The sequence below is a fragment of the Trypanosoma rangeli genome (genome assembly GCF_003719475.1).
Source record: "Trypanosoma rangeli strain AM80 chromosome Unknown Tra_15.4_contig_00132, whole genome shotgun sequence".
Taxonomy (NCBI): domain Eukaryota; phylum Euglenozoa; class Kinetoplastea; order Trypanosomatida; family Trypanosomatidae; genus Trypanosoma; species Trypanosoma rangeli.
The window spans coordinates 14,116-36,475 of record NW_021705875.1 but is presented as its reverse complement, the minus strand read 5'-3'; the positions used below and the strand labels follow the sequence as shown (position 1 = coordinate 36,475).

Sequence of the window (22,360 nt, the reverse complement as noted above, 5' to 3'; positions counted from 1 at the left end):
CGTCCCACTCATTGCAGCCCGCAATGGAGTGAAGAAGCCTCTCTGGAGAAGACGCATCCGGTTGGCGTCTCAGGGAATTATTATATGTGAAGAGATAAAAAAATAATAATTTTTTTTCTTTTTGTTGCATGTATTCTGAACACATCACTTCTCTCCGCTGCGTTTTGTTTTTCCACCGCCATCTCTGCGCGTGCGAGCCACACACACGCACAGTAACAGGGAAGGGAAAGGCGGAAGTTTGAGCAGCAACTGAGCGTGGCAACGGGGGAGGGAGAAGGATTTTAAGAAAACACACACGCTCACATAAGCAGGAGGGGTGTAAGGAAGAAGTAGCGGAAGAAGGAGGAAAAAAAGGGTGGGGAGGGGGCAAAGGAAAGAACGCCAAGGAGATTAGTAAGCGTCATTCATTGCATCTCTGTAAGCGTATTATATATATATATATATATATATATATATATATTCTATTATATACTTGTAGGCCGCCAGGGACACACGCGGTAGGAGAGGTGGCACCGCATACATAAGGCGAAGGCAAAGCGTACCTTGTCAAAGGCTAACTTTCACCTCCCCCTCCCACACACATCAACGTAGCTGTAAGAAGGCGAAACGAGGGGGGAGGGGGAACAGGGCGGAGTGTGCGCAGGTGCAACGAAGGACGAGACGCAAACAGCTGACGTTTGCGGAATCAAAACAAGAGAAGGGAACATCAAACACACAAAAAAGAAAAAATAATAATAATAATAATAAACCAACAAGAATAAAAGAGGAGGAGGAGGAGTGTTGCACGTAGGCGAGGCATTTTTGAGCGGCTTATTGATTTAATAAAGCGGCATACGATATACACATATATTCATTTGTATGCTGTCCTGCGAGAGAGTTTCGATTCCTCTCACAGGAGCGCAACGGCCGCCCACAACGACCGCAATTACCCCACCTGTAGGGATGCCGAATGCCCCGTTCACCAGCCACCTGTCTGTGGCCCCGGCGTGCTTCGCCCGAGCGGAAGTTGCTAGCAACTCGAACCTCAACAGCAGCAGTAATACCAATCGCAATAATAATAGTGATGGTAACAAAAGTTGTGACAATAATAATACTACTACGATGAACGGTGGGACCCGCGTGCCTTCCCCGGCGGCTATGGCGGCGTCCTACTTCTCTGCCATGTGGCCGCAGAACGGTGGTGCGGGTGGGCAGGGGTACAACACCGTGCCCCTGTCGACGAACTTGGCGGTGACAACGGCGACGGCGACGGTGACAGCGACGGTGAAAGGGCCAGTAACAATGGCGGCTGTGGAGGACACGGGGGACGAGAACGGCGAGGTCGACAACGAAGGGGAGGAACAGACCGCCTCCTCAAACGACTTGCCGACGCCCGAGACGGGCACCAACACGACCCCGACGACAACCGTGGAGGAGGGATTCGGCCACACACATGAAGAGGGACCACAGCAGGAGCAGCAGCAACTGTCACCGGGTGGGCAACAGCAAGAATTGCAAAGGCGGCAGAAGTGCGGGCTCTCGCACGGCACCGCACCGCTCCCAAGTCATCACCGGGGGGACACCAGTGGCGTAGAGGCGGCAATGAACGATGTCAAAGGCGTGACTGCAGCTGGTGGTGCCGCGGAGACAGAGAAGCACGTGAGTTGTGCTTACCACTTGAAGGTGGTAGCGCCCCCCCACGAGCTGCTAAAATCCCGGGTGGATGTGGCAACTGCGCGTGAGGCTGTGACGTTGTTTTTGGAGCAACTTTGCGAGGAGAACAAGGCGGAGCCCGTGCTCACCTCAGATTTTCATTCCCACCGTCTTCCGCAGATGTCTGTGGAGTCGTACGTGGACCGCATCGTGCGCTACAGCCGCGTTGGTGGGGAGACTCTCATTGTAAGTCTAATGCTGCTGCTGAAGTACTCCCACTTTATCAACCACCCCGTTAGCATTTATAACGTGCACCGACTCATGATTACCAGCGCGCTGCTCGGGGCGAAGCTTCGGGATGACGTCTACTACAGCAACGAGTACTACAGCCGCATTGGGGGCATCAGCAACGTGGAGATCAACAAGCTTGAGCTGCGCTTTTGCACCTGGCTGGAGTGGGATATGTGGGTTGAGGAGGCCGAGTACGCCACGTTGGAGGCGCTGCTCCTGCGGCTGGTGGCACATGTCACCGTCAACGCGGAGGACGCCGATGGGGCGACGCGGCGGAGCGCGCAGCGGGACTTTTGGGTTGCGCATCTACGGCCATGGAAGGAGCGTTTTGAGGCCGCCTCTGTGCAGCGGCTTGACCGCATACGACGCAACGAGGCTGAGGACCTGTCTAATGAGCGTGCGAAGAGCCGGGGTATGAGCACGCACGGAGCCCTGTTCCCGCGGAATCCGCCTGGTTACCACGGCAGAGGCATGGTGGGCGGGCCTCTGGATCAGGTCATCTTGCCGACAGTCTGTCGTCGTGGACCTGGCGAGACTCAGAGCCACACCCATGACACAGCCGCGGTAACCGTTGCCGCACAGAGTGGGGCCGGAACCGCATGGATGCCGTTACAGCTTTCAAAGTGGCAAGGTGGAGGTGTGTATGATGGCAATGCGAATACTAATAATACTAGCGCTACTGTTGGTGATGGCTGTAGTAGTAGTAGCGGTGCGGGTTTTGGCATCCTGGAGCGTGCGATGTCGACCTCTGCGACATCAGCGGCTGCCCCCAGCTCATGCATTAGCATTCACGCGAAGCCGTACCACTACGGGGGTAGAACAGGCTCAAATAGGAACTTCTCCACCTCGCGGCACCAGCAACACCTCTACCACCATGCATCCTCCCAGCGGGTGGGGACTGGCCAGGGGGAGGAGCACGACACCGCGACAAAACAGGGTAGTAGCAGCACCACCAGAAGTAGCGGCTGCCATACCGTGCACACCAGCAAGAGCAACTACCCCAGCCACAGCCGAAGCAACAGCAGCAAACACAACAATGCACAGCTCAATGGGAATGGCACGGGATTTGCCTCCATCATCGCTACCAACTGGCGTGCGAGTGGTCAGGACACCAGCAACGCAAACGGCAGTGGCGGCGTCGGCCCAGTCGACTTCCCTGCCCAGCCGCGGCTAGGCGTAGAAAACCCCGAGGAATCTGTCACGGCACAGTGCGTGGGCAGGAAGCGGCCCAAGCCCGAGCACTACAAGGACTACTGCTAGGCGTCTCCCCCCCCCCCTCCCCTTCCTTCCCCTCCCGCGTAACTCCTCCTCCTCCAGCGCCGAGGTACGCGGCAGCGTCAGCGAAGGCCATCAAAACGGGCCTGAGGAAACAAAAAAACAAAAACAAAAAAAGAGGGGAGGGGAGTGGTGGTAGGGAGTGAAGGATACGCTGGAGGAGGCGGGATGGATAAGGCAGAATAAAAACAACAAACTTTAAAGCTTATATCTATTATATTCCGTATGTGAAGAATTTTCCCTCATCTTGAGGGAATCTGTTGTTTGTCGGTGTGTGTTTTGTTTTATGTTTGTTTGTCTCTTTCCGCGGGGAAAAAAAATAAAATGGAAGGGAGAAAAAAAAAAGGTGTAAAAATGTATGGAAGGGAACAACCATACGAAACACCAACAACGAACGGACAAAGAGGAGGATAAGAAGAAGAAGTTGGAGGAGGAATGGAAGGAGGCGTGGGCGAGTGGGACGAAAGGGATGGGAGGCAAAAGGATGTCGGTGGTACGCGCATGCATTGCACTTATACACGTATATTTGTAAAATTTCAGGAAACAATGGTGAGGAGTGTGAGTGCAAGTGTGGCACAGAGAGTGAGAGAGAGGGAGAGTGAAAGAGATGGGGAAAGGGAAAGAAAGAGCCTAACACGAGCAGACGGTGGGGGTGGGGTGTGCTGCGGAAGGGCGGGAAACGGGCCGACGTCACGAAGACACATCTAATGAGTGGATATCACCGGACGTGCGTCTGCACGCAGTGAGTGCTAAATGTGAAACGACGTGTTTGCCGCCGTAACGGCAATGATAATAGCAGCAGTAATACGTGAATAAGTGTGTAAGTATATATATATATATATGCCAGGAAACATAATGGGTGGAGGCGTAAAGGGAAACTTGGAGGAGTAAGTGGTGTGACACCTTTTTGATTGTCCTATTTCTTCTCTCTATCTATCTATCTTCCTCTCTTGGTTGGTTGGTTCTTTTTGCTTTTTCTTTGCTTTCTATATTGTTTCTCGTACGCTTCCACCCAGCCGTACTTTTTTTTTGTTTTGTTTTTCGTCGGTTGTTGTTGTTGTTGTTGTTGTTTGCCGTTCCGGCCACCATCGCCATTTGTTGCTGCGCTCCTCGTACACACACACACACACACACACACACACGCACACACACCTTTGGCCGCTGCCATTGTCGCATCCCTTCTTGGCTCCTCCTCCCACTTCTTCGCCTGCTTCCCCCCATAGTCAGACATACACACAGCAAGCACGCGGGCAGGTGCTTATAGGCAAGAAGGAGCAGGATGGGCTGGGGAGAGATGTCTGCGTACAATACGGCCGTCCGGCTGGATACCTTTCGGCTCTTCGCGTCTCTTCTTGAGTGCCCCCGTGGCGTATTCTTTTTTTTTTTTTGTCTGCTTTGGCGCGTCTCCCAACACCACCACTCATGCGGCTTGTTGTGCACGGGGTACGGTGTGTGATCCCTCTTTTTCCTCTTACATTGTTGCTTTTTTTTCTCTCTCTCTCCCTTTGTGGGAAAGGGATTGCGCACTCTTCTATGCGGAGGGGGGTGGTAGACATTGGTACGTATTTCATTTATTTACACGGATAGTTGGACTCACGGCGGAGCAGCCAAACGAGAATAGCAGCGGCTTGGTTGGAGTCTTCTGCGCTGAAGCGAGTTTGTGAGGAAGCAATCAAGACTCTGCTGCGTGTCAGAGTGTTGTTTTTTTTTGTGTGTGTGGTGTAACGGGCGTGTGGTTGCCTCCCGCTTCCGCGCTGGGACTGCTGGGCGTATTTGGGCCTTTCATCACGAATGATGGGAAGCGGTAAGGAGGGCGCCGAGCCTTCCGAGGAGAGGCAACGGCAGCCCCCGCTCCAGGAACCAGAAGGAGCTCAACACCTTGGTGTGAAGAAAGGCGGTAGCAGAGAGGAGGGCGTGGACGAGGTTGAGGATACGTGTCCGCCGGCGCCATCCGCGAATGCCGACGTTCCCAACTGCATGACGGACGTGCGTGAGGAGCAGCACGCTGCAGCCGCCACCGTGACGGTGGAGAGTCGCTGGGCGACGGGGACATCCAGGGGTGGGAGCGGAGGCGGCGTGCCAGCCACTGCGGGCAGCTTCGTCGTTGGAAGCACCTCACATGTCTCGCTCACCGGCACCCCCACCTCCAGCATTCACGCACGCATGTCCTCCTTTGGTCGCAGCAGCACTCACATGAAGGCCGTGATCAACGTCATCTGTCGTCGGACGTGCGGGGAACGAAAGCAGACGGTGCCGTGGTCCCCCGCAACGGGGGTACCGCCGCATTTACCCACGCCACGCATGACAGCCACCGCGGGTGCTACCGCCAAGGCGTCTGCTACGCCAAATGAGACGGCGATGCTGACGCCAGCGCTGAGCCACTCCGAGCATGGGCGGTCGGCAACGTCCTCGATGAACGAGACGCCGTTTCCTGCCGCCCCCCTGGGCATAGGCTTGTCGACACCCCCCTCTCACAGCAGCAGCAACCTCAGTGAACCGCACTCCTGTTATGAGAAGGAAGAAGAGCGCAACTATTTTCGTTACAACTTTGCTCCACGCTTGCAGACACGGTTTTCTTTGAACCAAATGCCTTCTGGAACTGAGGCAACGTCGGGAACGCAAAAAGAGGGTCATCACCAAGAAGAACAGCAGCAAGAAGAAGACGATGCAGCTACAGAGCAACAACATCAGCAGTTCGAAGAAGTACTATTTGCGGACAACAAGGATGTTAGTGGTGTGCATCATCGCTGGCCTGAGGTCTCCGCAAAGCTGCAAATCTGTGTTCCCGCGTCCCCGCTGTGGCCGGCGCCGGGTGAGGCGATTCCAACTTGTAAGCACTACAGCAGTGACGTTGAGTTTAGCACGAGTAGTAGCTTTGGCAGCGGCTACAGTAGGAGCGTGCTTCAGGCGTACAACCAGCCCCCATTTGTGAGAAGCGGGGGCAGCCTTTTCACAGACACGCCGTGTGTCTCTCCCTGCATGCTTGCCTTTGATGGCGGCGACGCGGAAGCGCTCCCCGTGATGGCAAAAATTCCAAACACCGTTACGAAAACTCCCGCCGCCACCACCATGAAGATGGGGCCCACTGACAACGACGGTGGTGGCAGTAGTGGCAGGAGGCGTGTGTTGCCATCGCACTATCAAAAAAAATTTTATTTGCGGTGTGACCCCACAGTACCGTCGGGAGTTTCACAGGAAGGCTCCATTGGGACGATTCCATTCAACAACGTTTGCCAAAATGTGGTGGCGGCTTTATGTCCGCCTACTTCACAGGGTGTAGACAGTACAACTTTGTTTGACGCAGCGATGGTGCTGCCAGGGCTCTACTTGGGCTCTTACAGCGATGCCTTGAAGCTGCCTGCGCTCGCCGCCCACGGTATCTCACTTGTGCTGAACGTTGCCGAAGAGTGCGTGATAGACGACGTCGTGGCGGACAACGACTACAATATCAAGTTTATTTGTTTCCCGCTGAAGGACCACAGCGATGAAAACATTGCACGCTATTTTGGACCACTGACACGAATAATTCATAGGCAGCTGCACCGTCGCGAGCGCGCCCTGTGGAGTGCAAGGAAGACTGCGGCAGAAGCGAACGAACATGACGATGCGAAAGTGGTCGCGGATGCGTCGTCTAACGCCTGCGTGCCGGGTGGGGTACTTGTGCACTGTCGCATGGGTGTAAGTCGAAGCGCAGCCGTTGTCCTTGCCTACCTTATGTTTTACGGTGACACCCTCGTGGTGTCCGAGGGCTGCTACAGCCAGCAGCGGATGGAGGAATCTCCCACCCTTGTGGGCACGCCTTCGATGGCGGCCACTCCTTTGTTCCCGCTTGCAGGCAATGACGATACTGCAGTGAAGGGAAGCCGTGGCACATGTGGCCGATGTTGTGAGTGCTGCTGCTGCCTTGCCCATCAAAACCACAGGGATGACCACGGTGGGGATTGTGGGGCCGCCCGGAGGGTCGTGAAAAGCTACCGGGAAGCATTTGCCTTTCTGAAGAAACGAAAACGAGATATCAACCCAAATATTGGTTTTGTGCTTGCACTACGGGAGTTGGATGGTGACGAGGGAAAGTAGGATTCAACTCACTCTCTTTCTCTCTTTTTCTCTCTTTCTCACGCACCCGACAAACATATAAGCAGATACAATATTCTCCTGTAGAAGGGCACTCCTCCTGCTTTCTTTTTCTTTCTTTATATATATATATATAGTCTGTGTGTTGGCGTGCATCTGCGAAGCGTTTGTGTTGGTAGGCTAATTTTGGCCGCATAAACACCTGCTCCGCTGTTTGTATATTTGTTTGCCTTTCACTTTCTCTCCACACTCCGCCAAGGGATTGGCAGGAGGATGGCTGTAAAGCGTCGGACTATGTCTTTTTTTTTTTGTCTGTTTCGGTAGAAAAAAAAGAAAAAAAACGGAAAGCCACAACCACTAAGAAAAGTAGTCGTGGAACGCCGACGAAGAGATGCACATCAGCGCGGTGTGTGCAACTGAAGTGGGGTGGGGGGGTTTGAAGTGGCAAAGCAAAGTCTAAGCATGCATGGAGTGGAAGTGATGGCTTGCGTTGGTAGTGGTGCTTCATGTGATTGCAATTGGGGCGTATGTATAAATATACATGCATTTGTGTGCTTGCCTATATACGAGTTATGGTGTTGTTGTTGTTTTTTTTTTCTTCTCTCTCTCTTTTGTTTCGCAGGGCTTCTTTTCCTGTCAGCATGTGTGTTTTGTCACGGCGGCGTTTTTTTTCTCTTTCGAAGGGGGAGAGGGAGGGAGGTGAATGGAGGAAAGGGGAGGATGAAGGAACGAGGGAGCATACACGTAGGCAGATAGTTATGTGGATGTAAATATTTGCATAAACGAGGTTAACTATGTCAATGGGTCTTAGTCGCTGTTGTTTGTTGTGGTGTTGTTTTTTTTTTGTTGTGTTTTCTTCACTCCCGCGGCGCTTGCGTTAATTGGAAATTGTGCCCCATACGCACACACACACACACACACACACATCCTGCGAATGCAAGGCCACATGTGTGTGCGTGTGGGTGTGCAAGCATCAGTGTACACGAACAGAACTGTGGGCATCATCCTTTTTATTTCCTTCCTACTCACTTACACTGTTCCTCTCTGCAATTTTGTGGCCGCCGATGCATACATAAACGTGTACGGTTTTTGTTTGCTCTGTTGCTTCTGCATGTTCGCTTTTGGTGGAGAGGGGGGAAATAGTTTCGTAGAGGACGGCATATATTCGTCTAGGTGTGTGCGGCGTGGGGTAAGCATGCGTGATGGCATCATCGGCAATGGAGGCTGTTTTTGAGGGGCGACTGCAGAAGCTGGAGCTGCAGTTGCGCCGCTACGCAGGCGCCTACAATGCACAGCGGGAGTTGCTGCTTCAGCTCCACACACAACTGCAGGCAGCGGAGACAGCCGACGGTGCGGTGCTCGACAGGGGAGGGGCAGGCACGGTAGCCCACCCAGAGAGGGGCGAGGGGCGGGGGGCGCAGATGCCCGCAGGTGTGCGTGGTCTTCTGCAGGAGGACGCCTTTCGCCGGCGCCTGACGCAACTTCTGCGGGACCCGTTGGGACCGCCGCAGGAGGCGGCCACGGCTGCAGTGGCGACCCCATCTAACATGCACAGTGAGGACGCCAGTGATGATGATTTGTGGCGGCGGCACGGCGAGGTGGAGGACGGGGCACCACAGCGAGAGGTTGAGGAGGCGAATTGGTGTGCCAGCCGTCGTCGTGGCCACGACGACGAGGACTGTGATGATGCTGATGACGGTGGTGGGGTGTCACAGCGGGCCTCACGATTGCCCGCGGCAGAACGGGGAGCAACGGCGGTGACGGCGGAGCAACTCACCGCATCGCTTGCGCTCACCGCATCGGACGCCGCGGCGCGCTTTCTGGAAATGATGCGCCGGCTGTGGTCAGCGTACTTTGCCCACCTGCACGCTGAGGTGCGTGGAGCGCTGCGGGGGGTGGACGACGCCTTTGCCTGCTTCGACGCGGACCCGTCCGAGGATACCCTCGTGGAATTCCTTGAGGCGCACCAGCAACTGCAGCCGCTCCTGCGTCGCATTTTAGGGATACCGGAGACTGCGGACGCAGCGGCCGTGCTGCCGCCCGGGAATCCGTTTGAGCCGGAGGGGGCCGTCGTGCAGCAGCTCTCGCTCTGCATCGCAGAGGCGGTGTCTCCACTGCTAACAGTGGCGCTATGCGGCGGCGTGGGCCACGAAGGCGCAGTACTGCGGCAGTCTTTACCAGAGAAGCAGCGTGGTGAGCCGACGCAGCGGAAGCGACTTCATGAACACCGTGCCCACACAGCGGCAGCAACCGCACTGCCGCCTTTTCACCCCTTGCGGCAGAGCAGGCATGCGTGGCGGGAGGAGCGTGCAGGTAGTCACTGCGGCAGCAGCAGCGACAGCGACAGGAGGGGCAGCAGTGGGGAACGCCCTGTACATGCGTTAGATGTTACCGCCAGGGGAACGGCAAATTATGAACCATCACCACCACCACTACAACCACAACGGCGACAACCCAACGACAGTTCACAAATAGAAGTGGCACTGTTTAGCCGCAGCATCTCTTCTGAGAGCTTCGGGAACGCTGGCGGTGTGCGCGGGTCCGTGGGAGCTCCTGCGGCTGCGGCTGCTGCCTCCACTGCAACAGGCGAGGATGAAATGGGGGATGTGGCACTCTCGAAGCATCCCAGCACCCAGCTGCGGTCCCTGCGAATGCAGGAGGGAAGGCTTGCCTTTGCGCTAATCAACACCGCGGCACAACGACTCGATCACGGCTGTGAGGCCAAGTGCTACGCCATCAACAAACAACTCGCCCGCGTACGCAGTGCTATTCTGCGCACGGAGCGCGAAGTGAATGAACTCCAGCGCATCGAAGAGGAAAAGGAGGCGCTGCGCAAAGAGCGTGCAGCCCGTCAGCAACGACTGCTCCTCCACTGAGGAGGTGACAAATAAAGAACGGCGTGGTACTACCGGGGTGGGTCAGATATAACCCGCTGCGGTTACCGAGGATGTGAGGTGTGTAATAACTTCACCTGACACTATGCGTGCGACCTTATGGAGATGGTGTAAACGCAAAGAAGAAAAGGAAAAGGGGTGGGGTGGGGGAGAAGAGAAGAGGCATCTCCAGAGTCTTACGCCACATAGAGATACCCGCTTCACCCATGCATACATAGATACATACACATGGTTATTATATTAAGTCTGCGTGTGTCAGTCAGTCTGCAGCTTATTTTCTCCTTCTTGTTGTTGCGTGGGTGGGAGGGAGGAGTCATGGTGTCTTGTGTTTGGGGTCTCTTTTCACGGTTGTTGTTGTCTTATAATTGGTGGCAGTCTTGCTTTGCCTTCTGCATTGTATCTTGCTCCCGCCGGTAATACGCATGACCTCCCAGCAGAGGAAGCGTACACGCAGCTATAAGTAAGTATACACACATGTCCTCCTCGCTCACCGAGAGTGTGCCTCAGCACTGGGTGGCAACACTGCGTCCATACCTGCAGCGGGCAGATGAGTTTGACAAGTTGCAGCCCGCCATCGCGTATTTTCTGCGCACACACGTTGCCCACCTGGCCATGCGGCAGCGGCGGAAGGAGGACCACGCCGGGACGCAGTACCTGCGCCAGCTTCTCGAGGCCCTGGAAAGTGACAAGCAGCGCCTCGGGCCGGGTGTTACCGAAGCGGACGGCCGCACCCTGTTGACAAAGATGGCGCTCACCTTGTTTACGCGGGCCGACGACGCGGAACGCAGCGGGGCTCCGGCGGACATGGGCCTCGTGCGGTTATTCTTCACCACCTCCATTTTGCTGGATGCCACGGCGCAGTTTACTGAGAACGGTGAGCTTGACCCCATCGCAGCGAAGCGGCGCGACTACGCCCGCTACATCGCAGTGCGCATGAAGAAGGCGCTTGAGAGCGGCGTCCCGTACGAGAGCCCCAACGCCGCGGGGATGTCGGAGGGCCGCGACGACGCTGCCACAGACGACACGAGCGATGATAGAGAGGCACAGCAGCAGCAGCCACTGTTTCCCACAGCGGCCCAGCAGCCCGTGATGGGCTTTGGAGATCCGCCGCCGCCGCCGCCGCCGCCGCCGCCGCCGTATAAGCCAAGCAGCCCTTTACCGCAGCCGGTGCCTGCGGTGCCCATGATGGCACCCGGCAATAGTATTGGGACCGGTGGTCCTTCAATGGACGCCATTATCAGTGCGCAGAAATGTGCCAAGCAGGCGGTGAGTGCGCTGCAGTTTTACGATCATGTGACTGCGCGAAAGCAGCTCATATCCGCCCTGAAATTTATTGACGGGAGCTGATAGTGTTATACCATCGCGGCTGGGAGTGGTGCCTGCAGCGGAGGGCCTGCGCGCCAATCATTTACTGTAGTTACCTCCTCCTCTTCATGTCCCTTCGACTTTAGTGGAAGTGTATTGTGCGTGTGTGTGTGTGTGTGTGTGTGTGTCAAGGGGGAGGCATGTGCCTTTTGGACTCCACGTCTCCTTCATTCCCTCTATGTTTTGTTTTGTTTTTTTAATTTATTATTCTCTTGTTGTCTCGTTTGGTCGCACGTATCGTTCTCACTTACCTCACCCCTTTTACTCTTGTGTGTGTGTGTGTGTGTGTGTGCGTGTTTTCTGGGCGCTGCACGTAGTCTTCTTATATATCCAGGGATAGAGAGAGAAAGAAAGGGAGAGAGTTTGTGTGGGAAAAGGCAGAGCGGTGAGGCGGGCAAAGAAACAGAAGTGTGTGTGTGCGTTCGCCGTCCACTCGCTCATTTGCCTCGACGATGATAGATGTACCCACCGACATGTTGCTGTGGGCGCTGCTTGGCGCCCTCCTCCCTGTCTTCACAATGACGATAGCCTCGCTGCTGGGGCGCTGGTCACTTCATCGCGAAAAGCAGAAAATGCAAAAGATGGGGCAACAGGCGCAGGCGGATGCGACGTCTGCGATGGACGCCGACGCCGGCAGCACGCGGGAGGCAAAAAGAAGTTGCTCCTGTCAGGCATCAGTCAATGGCGGCAAGGACGAAGGTGCAGGCAAAAAGATCCTCATCGCCTACGCCACGCAGTCGAACACGGCATGCACACTGGCGCACAAGCTCTTTTCCACGCTGAACACCGTCTTGCATGAGGCAAGTTGCGAGGAAGCGCAGCAGGGTTCCGTCTGCTGCCGCGGGGGGCGCTACGTGCCTGAGGTGAAGGTGCTGCAGCTCGCTGAGGAGGGCCGGCAGTGCAGCGTGGACCACCTGCTAGAGAGCCATGCCTACAGCTTCGTGGTTCTCATTGCAAGCACCTACACAAACGGCACCGCGCCAGGGTCGTCGCAAGCGTTTGCGGATCTTCTGCAAGACGCGTACACCGACTTCCGTGTGCCACGTGATGCCCTCGCCAAGACGCGGTTTGCCATATTTGGGCTGGGCGACGTCGCGTATGGCGCGAAACACTTCAACCGATTTGCGAAGAACCTGTACACGTGGTGCAATGGCCTAGGGGCGTCGTTTGTGGTGCCGCCAGTGTACGCTAGTGAGGCAAATACGGTTTCCCTCTTCAACGTCTTCACGGCGTCCCTGGTGAAGTGGGTCAGCCGCGTCGTCTTCACTGCAGACGGGGTTGTGGTGATGCGAAAGCCGCAGCGGGCGAAGGGGACGCGGTCACCGACAGGTGACGATGCTGCGAGCCTAGTGCGTGCGGCGCCCGACAGTGAGGACGAGGAGGAGGAGGAAGCGGGAAATGAGTCGCGCGGCGGCGGCAAGATGCTGAATAACAGCCGCAGCAACACCAACGAGAGCGCGGGTGATGTGGAGGATGTTGTGACGGATGACGATGATGGCGGCACGGAGGGGGAGGCGTCGATGACATCCGCCAGTGATCCACAAGAGCTGCTCTACCCGCGGCTGCGGCAAAACTTGCAGCGGCAGGGCTACCACCTCGTCGGCTCCCACAGCGGGGTGAAGTTGTGCCGCTGGACGAAGGCCATGCTGCGTGGCCGGGGCGGGTGCTACAAGCACACCTTCTACAACATTGCCTCGCACCAGTGCATGGAGATGACGCCGAGCCTGGCGTGCGCCAATAAGTGCGTCTTCTGCTGGCGGCACCATACGAACCCCGTCTCACGCTCGTTTCGCTGGAAGGTCGACCCGCCGCAGCAGCTTGTTGCCGGCGGAATTGAAGGGCACCAGAAGATGATAAAGCAGATGCGGGGGGTGCCCGGTGTCACACCGGAGCGACTGGAGGATGCGATGCAGGTGCGTCACTGCGCTCTCTCCCTCGTCGGGGAGCCTATTATGTACCCGGAGATCAACGCCTTTGTGGATTTGCTGCACGAGCGCGGCATCTCCTCCTTCATGGTGACCAACGCACAGTTCCCGGAGCAGCTGCGGATGCTGAAGCCGGTGACGCAGTTGTACCTCTCCATTGATGCCCCCACGCCGGAGGAGCTGAAGCGCATTGACCGCCCACTCTTTGAAGACTACTGGGAACGCTGCCTGGCCTGCATACGGGAGCTGCGTCGCAAGCCGCAGCGCACCGTGTTTCGCCTGACGCTAGTAAATCAGTACAACACGGAGAATGTTGCCGCCTACGCACATCTTGTACGACTCGGATGGCCGGACTTCATCGAGGTCAAAGGTGTCACGTACTGCGGCACAAGCGCCACCTCCACACTCACGATGAAGGAGAACGTGCCGCGCCACGAGGAGGTGGTACGCTTCTGTGCGGACCTCTGCGCGGCGCTGGCCGCCGACACTGCCCCCAAGGACAAGCGAACATGGCTGGGTCAGGAGCCCGAACCAGCAACCGCAAGGGCCAAGTTTAATAGTAACGAGAATAAGACGTCGGATAACAGCAAGGAGAATAATACCAACGAGAACACCACAGAGGAAGGAGGAGCAGCGGCAGCGGCGTCTAGCGGCCCGTACTGCATTGCATGCGAACACGAGCACAGCTGCTGCGTTCTCATTGCCCTGCGCCGCTTCCTTGTGCAGGGGGTGTGGCACACGTGGATTGACTACGACAAGTTTACCGCGTTAGCCAGGAGCGGGCGCACTGACTTTACGGCTGCTGAGTACGCAGCGCCGACTCCGTCGTGGGCGGTGTTCCGCTCAAACGAAAAGGGCTTTGACCCAACGCAGCTTCGCGTGCACCGCAAGAGCGGCAAGCCGGTGGTGGTGACCTCTGGATGCTAAAAAAAACACACACACACACACTGGCGAGGCGCATGTACACAACACATGCATACATGGATCTCGTTCAGTTCTTGCCGCGTGCTGTTGTTGTGTGTAGTTACAGTCTTTAGACCGAGTTTCTTCAGCTGTTGCATCTCTTGGAGGGGGCGAGTAAAATATCTTCAAACAAAACAAAACAAAAAGGAAGCGCACATGAGTGTGTGAGCAGCGGTGCTGCACATACCACACAGTGAGGCGCATAATAAATGTATGCACACATACGTGCATGACACTGTGCACCTTTGCCTGTGATAATATTACTGGCGTTTCCCTGAGTTAAAGAGGGCTAGTGAGCGACAGACACACAAACACATAAATAAATATTAAATTAAAAAGAGCAAATGAAGATGCCGGAATTGCTGCTTTTTTCCTCCCCCACCATTCTTTCTTGCTTTCTATGCGAAGGTGTAGCGGTACAAATAGTTTCAGCAGCAGTCCTCTTTCCCATCACACTCACCGCCGACGGGCCCGTGGGAGTATTTAACTAGTTGCCTTTTTTCCTGTTGACTTTGTTTTTTTTTCTTTATTCTTATTTGCTGCACCTTCATGTCCGTGCCGCCGTACCGCGGCGGGCAAGCCAAAACCGACACGCCGAACACCTCGTCCCTGCCAAACGCCTTTGGTCACAGCAGAGTTACGCCACCAACCACCCCGCCCGCCAACATCCTCAGACGCTCCCTGCGGCTGCAGTTGGGCTCGCCCGCGTCCAAGGGCACGCCGATGTCGCGCGGCAGCAGCAGCGGCATCTACGACAGTACCCAGTTGGAAGCTGTCTTTGGTGCCGCAGGCGCCGTGGCGAAGCCCCGCAAAGGCACTCTCCTCCTCAGCAATAGTTACGGCACCAACGCAGCAGCGGGAACCCGCTCCCAGCGTAAATTGAACACGCCTTTTGTAGCACCCAACACAGTGGATTCCGTGGCGTCTGAGGAGGCCGCCGTACCCACATTCAGTGAACTGGAGCTGGACAAAGTGTGCGTCATCGTGCGGGTTCGACCGAAGGTGTCAAAGAATATGATGCCGCCTTGTTGCCGCGTCATCAGGGGCACCGGTATCGTGGAGTACACGGCGCCCTTGCGGGAGTCACCGGCTTTGGTAAATACCCCCAGAAGTGTATCCTCCATTGTGTCTTCCCGGCAGACCACTGCCGTAGCTGCGTCGCACGAAGGTCGAAGGACCTTCTTCACCTACAACGCCGCGCTTGGCGAGTCCGCCAATCAAAACGATACGATGGTGTGTGTTGGGTATAAAATGCTGCGGCACCTGCAGAAGGGGTACAACGCCACCATACTGTGCTACGGGCAAAGTGGAAGCGGTAAGACGCACTCGATGATTGGGCCGGCCGGTGGCGTCCCTGAAAGGTTGCAGAAGGTGGAGGATTTTGGTTTGATGCCGCGCATGTTGGAGGGCCTCTTCACTTTGCTGCAGGAGAAGTTTCCAATGGAACCGGAAAAGGAGAAAGACTCCAGCGACCTCGTCAGGAATGCCCTGGAGGAGGAAGACGAGGATGGGGACAGTGAGGGGCCGATCGGGCCTGGTTGGTATGCAGAAATCGGGGCGTTGGAGCTTTACCAGGAGGAGATGCGGGATTTGTTAGCTGAGTGCTCACCGTCAAACTACTCCAGCCATGCCGCGAGCGTCGTCAGTCACTCCAACTCCGCCACTGCGATCAGGACGGTACCCCTGCCGACAGTTGAGGATGGCTTCCTATCCGACGCTGTAGAGCCCACGGAGAACATCGGGAGGAGCCCGCACCCGCGTTGCATTTCTGGAGCCGCGTGGTCGCGACTATCGCGCTTCATGCGGTCGGTGCCCTCCTCAGCACGCGAGTTAAGAATTTGTGAGGACCCCAGCTGGGGCGTTGCCGTGAGTGGGCTTTCCTGGCATCCGGTGAGCTCCTTTGACGCCGCCATGCAGGTGCTGCTGCGGGCCACGCGGATGCGCCGACGCGGCTCTACCTCGTTGAATGAACGCAGCAGTCGCTCCCACTTTTTTTTGTTTGTCGCCTTGCAGCAGTGGGGCGTTGAGGAGGGAGCGGGGGGGGGCAGAGGGGCTGGGGCAGAAAGGCGGGGGCAGAACGAGTTCGCTTCTGACGCTGGTTGACCTGGCGGGCTCCGAGCGAGTTTCGGTGACCGGGGCGGAGGGGCAGCGGCTGAAGGAGGCCCAGATAATTAACCTCTCCCTCACGTTGCTTGGAAACGTCATTCGCAAACTGACGGCCACCGGAAAGGAGCGGGAGCAGTTTACGCACATCCCCTACCGGGACTCCAAGCTCACACGCCTCCTGCAGGAGAGCATCGGCGGCAACGCATTCACCACGCTGCTCTGCACCGTTTCCCCGGAGCCGCGGGATGCGGCGGAGAGCCTCTCTACTCTGCAGTTCGCCAACCGCGCCAAGCGGATACGCAACCAGCCGGTTATCAACCACAATGAAACCAAGGAGGAATTACGGTCAAAGCTGCAGCTCGCCTTGAATCGAATCGCGTGCTTGGAAAAGCAGCTGGGTGCTCTCGTGGCGGGACAGCAGTGGGCGATGACCCTGGAGATGGACAAGGCGGCGGCTGCAGAGGTGGGGGCGCGCGTCAACGACAAGCATGGCACCTCCTCTAGCGGTGAGCGGCCCGCGGGTGAGGAGGAAGACGAGACTCCATCTCTCACGCTTTCACATATTATGTATGGCCTGCCATGCAACCATGAGGAGGATGACGGGGCCATCTACGACACCACGAAAAAAGATTCACCCCATAAGCTACTAGAGGTGCTCAGAAAGAATGGGATGGAGGCCGCATGCGTGCAGAGCGAACATGTCAAGTATACAACGTTCCTGCGGGAGGAACGCAGAGAACGTGAACGGATAGAAGACTTCTTTCTTGAAGAGCGGCACAAGCTATTAGAAGTGGAGACTCAACTGCATAGCATGTCGCCCCTTCACGAAAGCCTCGTCACCCCTAACGGTGGGGCGTGTTCTCAGGGCTACGCGGACACCCCTGATTGGTTCGTGAGGAGGCCCAGCAGAAGAACCCACTACTCACACAGGAGTGACGCAGGTAGCCGTACGTTGTGGCGACGTCGCGTGGCCGATGCCCCATGGTGGCAACCCCGCCATTCCACCAACGTCTTGGGAGTGCTCTCCGCATGTGTACCCTTCATACATCAGCGGAAGGATAATATCCTGGAGAGGGATGGCGTGCCCACTGACGAGTCGTTATCCTGCTGTGGCACGAGTGCGCCACCCAGCAGTTATACAGGCCTAATTCCTACAATAGCGTCTGAGGACGACGGCAATGGCGGCAATGATGATGATCGCAGTGATGCGGAGGAGGTGACAAGCCTCGATTCACCGTGCCACTTCATGGCGGATAGGTCATCGATGGTACGGCTGCTGGAGCAGTATGGCGTGGAAGACATGATTCAGCCGTAGGCGACGTCCCGCAATGTGGGGAGGGCAGGAAGACAAGCCATGAAATTGCTTAGTATATATATATATATATATATATATATATATATGTTTACACACACCTAAGTGGCGTGTGATGGAATTACTTGCGTGGAATATTAGGAGGGTGTGATAGAGAGAAAAATATTTTTTTTTTTTTTTGAAAAGAAGCAAAGAGCACAGGAACCTTATTAAGTATGGCAAAAATACGGACGAATGTAGGAAGAAGAAGAAGTAGAGGGGGGAAGTGTGTACTTCACGTGAGACGGAAAATGTAACGTGTGAAGAGGCAAAAACAAGGAGGGAAGGGGAACGGGGTGGAGGTGGTTTTGTTGTTCTTACTGCTGCTGGTGGTGGTGGTGGTGGTGGTAGTAGTAGTAGTAGTAGTAGTGAAAAGCGCGTGGGATGCAAATACGCCTCTGTGTACATCCTTTGTGTGGCAGGAGCCGAGAACCCACACGCAGGAATATACATGCGTGCATATGTGTGTGTATGCGAGGAGGAGGAGGAAGTGGACGAGTGACCCTCGTGGTTTATTTGATTTGTCTAATTGTGAGGACACTCGTAAGTTATCCATTTCTGTCATTGTTCACTGCATGGATGTATGTATTTATATGGCGGCATGTTTGTGTGTTTCCCATCATTTTTGTCGTTGTTGTTTGTTATGCATTTCTGCTTCTTAATCTTTCAATGTTGCTCATGTTGTCCGCTTGACATCGTTGGTTGGTCGTCAAACTCGATTTGCATGTTTTTTTTTGTTTTTGTTTTTTGCTTTTGTTTGTGTCTGTTTGTTTGTTTCTCGAGCATCAATGAAGTTTTGTCTTTGTGTGTGTATTTTTTTTTTTAAGCTGGGTTGAATGTATTATTTCCTCGTCTCTCTCTGTGGATGTGACGTCGACATTCGAGGCGTGGCAACCCCACACGGCAGACACGCCCAAGGCGGATGGGCCCGCATGGTTGGTGGGTGGCGCATCGCCGCTGTACTTGATTCATCGCATACACCCCTCCTCTCTTTCTATTGTGTTCTGTGTTTGTTTCTCTTTCTTTCCCTGTAAACTGCAGGAGCGAGAAAGCACGAGGGACCACCCGACCGGTGCTTCCCCTCGGTTCCCCTCTGCGTGCGGTTGGTGACCGTGGGACTCCGGCAAGGTCAGCGTTCACAACGGAGGCACAGCGGCGGACAACGCGATGCGGGAGGCGCCTCCTCCTCCTCCTCCACCTCCGTCTGCTCCGGCGACGACCGCGACCCACACCGCCGCGGTGTCAGCGTCCACGCGACTCACTAAGACCCAAAAGCAGGTGCAGCAGCAGCAGCAGCAGCAGCGTCCCCTTTTGCGGTCCGCTACGCAGCGCCTGGCGTTTGGCGCCCTGCCCTCGCATGCAGGGGACGTCCACAGCGCTGCAGATAAACACGGGGTGCGGAGTCGTACGGCTCCGCTGCGAGCGCGATTGCCGCCCGCCACCCCGGAGAGGGCGAAGAAGGGGCACGGTGCTGTTGCCCACAGTAGTGCGATGAAGCGGCAACGCCCGCAGGTGCTCGCGACGAGCGGTTTTCGCAAGAGCGCAACGGCACCGTGGTCTAGCCCGGGGGGGCGTGAGCCACAACGACCGCAACACACCTGCCGCCGCACTGTCTCCCTCACCTATACGAGGGGCGCCTCCCTGCTTCATGTGAATGTTGAGCCTGGGAAAAAGAAGTCCCACCCGCAGAAGCAGCAGGGCCCTCCTTGCACACCGCAGCGGCAGGTCAATGCAGCGTTGCTACGTCAAACAACCTCCACGATGGGAACTGTCACGGCCTTCTCTCCGGCGTCAAAGAAGGCCGCAATTTTAGCCCGGCCGGATGCAAGAACTACGAGAACCCCCAATAAAAAAAAAGCTCCTCGTGAAACCAAAGCGGGTGCGATGGACCTGCTGCGGCGGCCCCCCTCGCTGAATCCAACGCCGCATGAGGCCCCTAACGCCCCGCGTGTGAACATGACGTCGCTGCAGCGGTGGTGCGCTTGTTCCACCTCTGCCTCGGCGCACGCTACCACTGCCGCCCAGCAGTGTAAACGCTCTGCGGCGGTAAAGGCGCTACCCACGCCGACACAGAAGCCACGCGTAGCTTTGAGAACGCCATCTGCGCCGTGCTTTCCACAATCCCCGAGGCGGCTGCAGCGAACGCACACCACCTACTTCCCCATGGGAATTAGGCGGCATGCAGCTGCGTCGTCGCCGTACACCGTCGATGGTAAGACACCGCAAAGGTCAGGAGAGAAAACCGCACCGCAGGAGAGAGGCCCTCGTACCAAGACCGCTACCAGTGGTGTTGGTGGTCGAGGTGGTGCCGCTCAGGAAGGCAGAAAACGAACATCGACGCCACCATTAACTCGCACACCTACCGCCCTCCACAGTGGAGCCTCAGCCTTTTCTGCATTTGATCTTCGTGGGAATGGCACCGTGAGGCGTACCTCATTATTTATCTCAAGAGCGTCTGGGGAAGAGGTACAAGCCCAGCGGCAGAGAAGGACGCAGAATGGGGCGGAGGGTGGGAGGTGTGTGGTGGGTAACGGTGGCGTCTCGCAGCGGAACCCGGCTCTCGGTAAAGCGGCCCTGCCGATTCGTCCAACAAATAGTACGCTTTGTAGAGAGGCCTCCACGCGGGCAAAGAAGCGTCAAGAGATTAGGCAGGAACATGAACGCTTGGCGGCTGTAGTACCGCACTTGTCACAGGATGTGTGGTTGGCAATGCGACGGGAGCTGCGGCGATTGGTGGAGGTCCGCTCAAAGCGCACCGGCACGGCGGTGGGTGGTCGCGCAGTGGCACCGCAGGCGCAATCTGCGCACGCCCTGCAGGCCCCGCAGAGTGGCACTGAGGAAGATAGGGGGCAGAGCATTAGAAAAAGCTCCGTGGGCGATAGCAGAGCGATGCCAGCGCGGCGCAGCACCAGGAGCTCCGTGGCAAAGGAGTCGCCCAAGTGTTTAGAGGGCATGACCGAGAGCTACAAGGACGCTCATCAAGAGGGGATGTGCAACATGGGTGCGAGGCAGCGGGTACTGGAAGGCCGGTTTTCCTCACAGTACCGTGGACCGCGTCGCGTAGGGGTGGAGGCGGCGATGCCATGGCCGCAGCTTGTCGCTAGCGGGAACGGGGGCGTCCACTCTCTCCCGCGTCATTGCTACCAATCTCCCACCGCTGTGGACGCTGATGCTGCGGAGGGGGAAGACAATGAAACACCGATGCCCGCGCAGACCGTGGTGCGGCTAGGGAGGAGAGCGGAAGTGGACGATGAAAACAAGCAACGAAGTATGACGCGAGACAACGATAGTCGTGGGAGAAGCTTCTCCCCCTCCATACGACCTCCAAGTGAGTTCTTTGACGACGCGGCCGCAACGTCCGCGGACTCCACGCCGCGGCTGATCCATGGCAGCATAACCGCCTCAGACTTGGACACCTCTCCAGTGGTCGTCCCACCGATGCGGAGAAAGTCCCCCTCATTCGTGCTGCGGCGTCCAAACCGGCGGAAAGCGAAGGCCCCCGTCTTACATTTCTGCGGCAGGCGAAGCACCCCCCGCGTGTTTCCCTCCGCAACGCCCCCCAGGCGGCGTCATTGCGAAGGGTGGGGTAGATCTGGCTCTCAACTCTTCTGTGCGTCGCGCAGGGCCGGGAGTTGGCACGTTCGCCGTGGTAGGAGCACCCGAGGTGACGGCGTCGTTGTGCTCTCTTCCGACATGCTTGTTGCGCTGTACGCTACCATCGACGGGACGGCAGACGGTAACGGCGGCAGCAGCAGCAGTCTCGCAGGCCATTGCGCACAACGACGCGGAAGACGTGGTCTGCAGAATGTTCCCACGGCGAGAACACTTTCCTACGAGGGCGTCATTGCGACAACAACGACGACGACGGCAGCCGCCTCACTTCCACCAGGGCGGAAGTTGTGTGGATAACGCGGCCGGTAGAAGTTGCATTGCGGTACCACACGCGACGCCGTTGGAGGAACAGTGCGTGGAGCCTGGTTGAGTGCATAGATGATGGTGATGCAAACAAGGTTTGTTATCCATGATTGTTTTTTTCTTGTTTGGGTGGAGTGGGTTGTGAGTCACCGCCCACTTGCCGTCATTGCCAGACACGGCGAGGCAAGGAAGGGGGGAGGGAGAGAGAGACAGAACGAGATGAAATAAAGAGAGACGTTGTGGGAGAGGGAGATGTGTGCCTCTTGCCACGTTTTCTGCGTCGCTGTCAACGTGTTATATATATAAATACATGCATCGATATGGGTCTATACTCCTCTACTGCCCTTTATACGTTCTTCTTATTGTATTCGTTTTTTTTTTGTTTTCCATGGTTAGTCGTGCACGCTATAAGCGGTAAGCATCCAACTAAGATTCTTAGTAGTAGTAGCAGCATCGTTGGTTAAGCTTCAATTGAGAGCATTTGCTCTGCGTTTTGTTCCGTTTGAGGTTTCTGCCAACATACATCAGATATATATATATATATATATATATATATATATATATATATA

General features: G+C 56.2%; 8 protein-coding genes across 8 annotated transcripts, besides 28 other annotated features; all 8 read left to right on the top strand.

Annotated features, from left to right (window-relative positions):
- Window positions 1-427: 427 nt before the first annotated feature.
- Window positions 428-460: a microsatellite.
- A 248-nt stretch (window positions 461-708) lies between these two features.
- Window positions 709-718: a microsatellite.
- A 6-nt stretch (window positions 719-724) lies between these two features.
- Window positions 725-761: a microsatellite.
- Window positions 762-858: 97 nt separating this feature from the next.
- TraAM80_04506 (CYC2-like cyclin 4) lies at window positions 859-3,183 on the top strand (the record flags this gene model as incomplete). The annotated part of the gene is made up of 1 exon (XM_029381432.1): window positions 859-3,183. The coding sequence occupies one exon, from the start codon at window positions 859-861 to the stop codon at window positions 3,181-3,183; it is 2,325 nt and encodes a 774-aa protein (XP_029238761.1).
- Window positions 3,184-3,191: 8 nt separating this feature from the next.
- Window positions 3,192-3,219: a microsatellite.
- Window positions 3,220-3,238: a sequence feature (GA-rich).
- A 52-nt stretch (window positions 3,239-3,290) lies between these two features.
- Window positions 3,291-3,315: a microsatellite.
- A 143-nt stretch (window positions 3,316-3,458) lies between these two features.
- Window positions 3,459-3,502: a sequence feature (A-rich).
- Window positions 3,503-3,752: 250 nt separating this feature from the next.
- Window positions 3,753-3,799: a microsatellite.
- Window positions 3,776-3,827: a microsatellite.
- Window positions 3,828-4,023: 196 nt separating this feature from the next.
- Window positions 4,024-4,040: a microsatellite.
- Window positions 4,041-4,119: 79 nt separating this feature from the next.
- Window positions 4,120-4,149: a microsatellite.
- A 72-nt stretch (window positions 4,150-4,221) lies between these two features.
- Window positions 4,222-4,269: a microsatellite.
- A 43-nt stretch (window positions 4,270-4,312) lies between these two features.
- Window positions 4,313-4,350: a microsatellite.
- A 639-nt stretch (window positions 4,351-4,989) lies between these two features.
- On the top strand, window positions 4,990-7,275 carry TraAM80_04505 (dual specificity protein phosphatase; the record flags this gene model as incomplete). The annotated part of the gene is made up of 1 exon (XM_029381431.1): window positions 4,990-7,275. The coding sequence occupies one exon, from the start codon at window positions 4,990-4,992 to the stop codon at window positions 7,273-7,275; it is 2,286 nt and encodes a 761-aa protein (XP_029238760.1).
- A 7-nt stretch (window positions 7,276-7,282) lies between these two features.
- Window positions 7,283-7,315: a sequence feature (GA-rich).
- Window positions 7,316-8,087: 772 nt separating this feature from the next.
- Window positions 8,088-8,125: a microsatellite.
- A 43-nt stretch (window positions 8,126-8,168) lies between these two features.
- Window positions 8,169-8,198: a microsatellite.
- A 276-nt stretch (window positions 8,199-8,474) lies between these two features.
- Window positions 8,475-10,148, top strand: TraAM80_04504 (uncharacterized protein; the record flags this gene model as incomplete). The annotated part of the gene is made up of 1 exon (XM_029381430.1): window positions 8,475-10,148. One exon carries the CDS (start codon window positions 8,475-8,477, stop codon window positions 10,146-10,148), a length of 1,674 nt encoding a protein of 557 aa, XP_029238759.1.
- A 223-nt stretch (window positions 10,149-10,371) lies between these two features.
- Window positions 10,372-10,393: a microsatellite.
- Window positions 10,394-10,640: 247 nt separating this feature from the next.
- Window positions 10,641-11,513, top strand: TraAM80_04503 (uncharacterized protein; the record flags this gene model as incomplete). The annotated part of the gene is made up of 1 exon (XM_029381429.1): window positions 10,641-11,513. The coding sequence occupies one exon, from the start codon at window positions 10,641-10,643 to the stop codon at window positions 11,511-11,513; it is 873 nt and encodes a 290-aa protein (XP_029238758.1).
- Window positions 11,514-11,628: 115 nt separating this feature from the next.
- Window positions 11,629-11,659: a microsatellite.
- A 51-nt stretch (window positions 11,660-11,710) lies between these two features.
- Window positions 11,711-11,760: a sequence feature (A-rich).
- Window positions 11,761-11,799: 39 nt separating this feature from the next.
- Window positions 11,800-11,828: a microsatellite.
- Window positions 11,829-11,863: 35 nt separating this feature from the next.
- Window positions 11,864-11,893: a microsatellite.
- Window positions 11,894-11,983: 90 nt separating this feature from the next.
- TraAM80_04502 (uncharacterized protein) lies at window positions 11,984-14,383 on the top strand (the record flags this gene model as incomplete). The annotated part of the gene is made up of 1 exon (XM_029381428.1): window positions 11,984-14,383. The coding sequence occupies one exon, from the start codon at window positions 11,984-11,986 to the stop codon at window positions 14,381-14,383; it is 2,400 nt and encodes a 799-aa protein (XP_029238757.1).
- A 585-nt stretch (window positions 14,384-14,968) lies between these two features.
- TraAM80_04501 (putative kinesin) lies at window positions 14,969-16,522 on the top strand (the record flags this gene model as incomplete). Its single annotated transcript, XM_029381427.1, has 1 exon — window positions 14,969-16,522. One exon carries the CDS (start codon window positions 14,969-14,971, stop codon window positions 16,520-16,522), a length of 1,554 nt encoding a protein of 517 aa, XP_029238756.1.
- Window positions 16,523-16,952: 430 nt separating this feature from the next.
- On the top strand, window positions 16,953-17,840 carry TraAM80_04500 (kinesin; the record flags this gene model as incomplete). Its single annotated transcript, XM_029381426.1, has 1 exon — window positions 16,953-17,840. The coding sequence occupies one exon, from the start codon at window positions 16,953-16,955 to the stop codon at window positions 17,838-17,840; it is 888 nt and encodes a 295-aa protein (XP_029238755.1).
- Window positions 17,841-17,893: 53 nt separating this feature from the next.
- Window positions 17,894-17,926: a microsatellite.
- A 245-nt stretch (window positions 17,927-18,171) lies between these two features.
- Window positions 18,172-18,247: a microsatellite.
- Window positions 18,248-18,351: 104 nt separating this feature from the next.
- Window positions 18,352-18,375: a microsatellite.
- Window positions 18,376-18,595: 220 nt separating this feature from the next.
- Window positions 18,596-18,653: a sequence feature (A-rich).
- A 209-nt stretch (window positions 18,654-18,862) lies between these two features.
- Window positions 18,863-18,908: a microsatellite.
- A 135-nt stretch (window positions 18,909-19,043) lies between these two features.
- Window positions 19,044-21,785, top strand: TraAM80_04499 (uncharacterized protein; the record flags this gene model as incomplete). Its single annotated transcript, XM_029381425.1, has 1 exon — window positions 19,044-21,785. One exon carries the CDS (start codon window positions 19,044-19,046, stop codon window positions 21,783-21,785), a length of 2,742 nt encoding a protein of 913 aa, XP_029238754.1.
- A 202-nt stretch (window positions 21,786-21,987) lies between these two features.
- Window positions 21,988-22,044: a microsatellite.
- A 275-nt stretch (window positions 22,045-22,319) lies between these two features.
- Window positions 22,320-22,360: a microsatellite.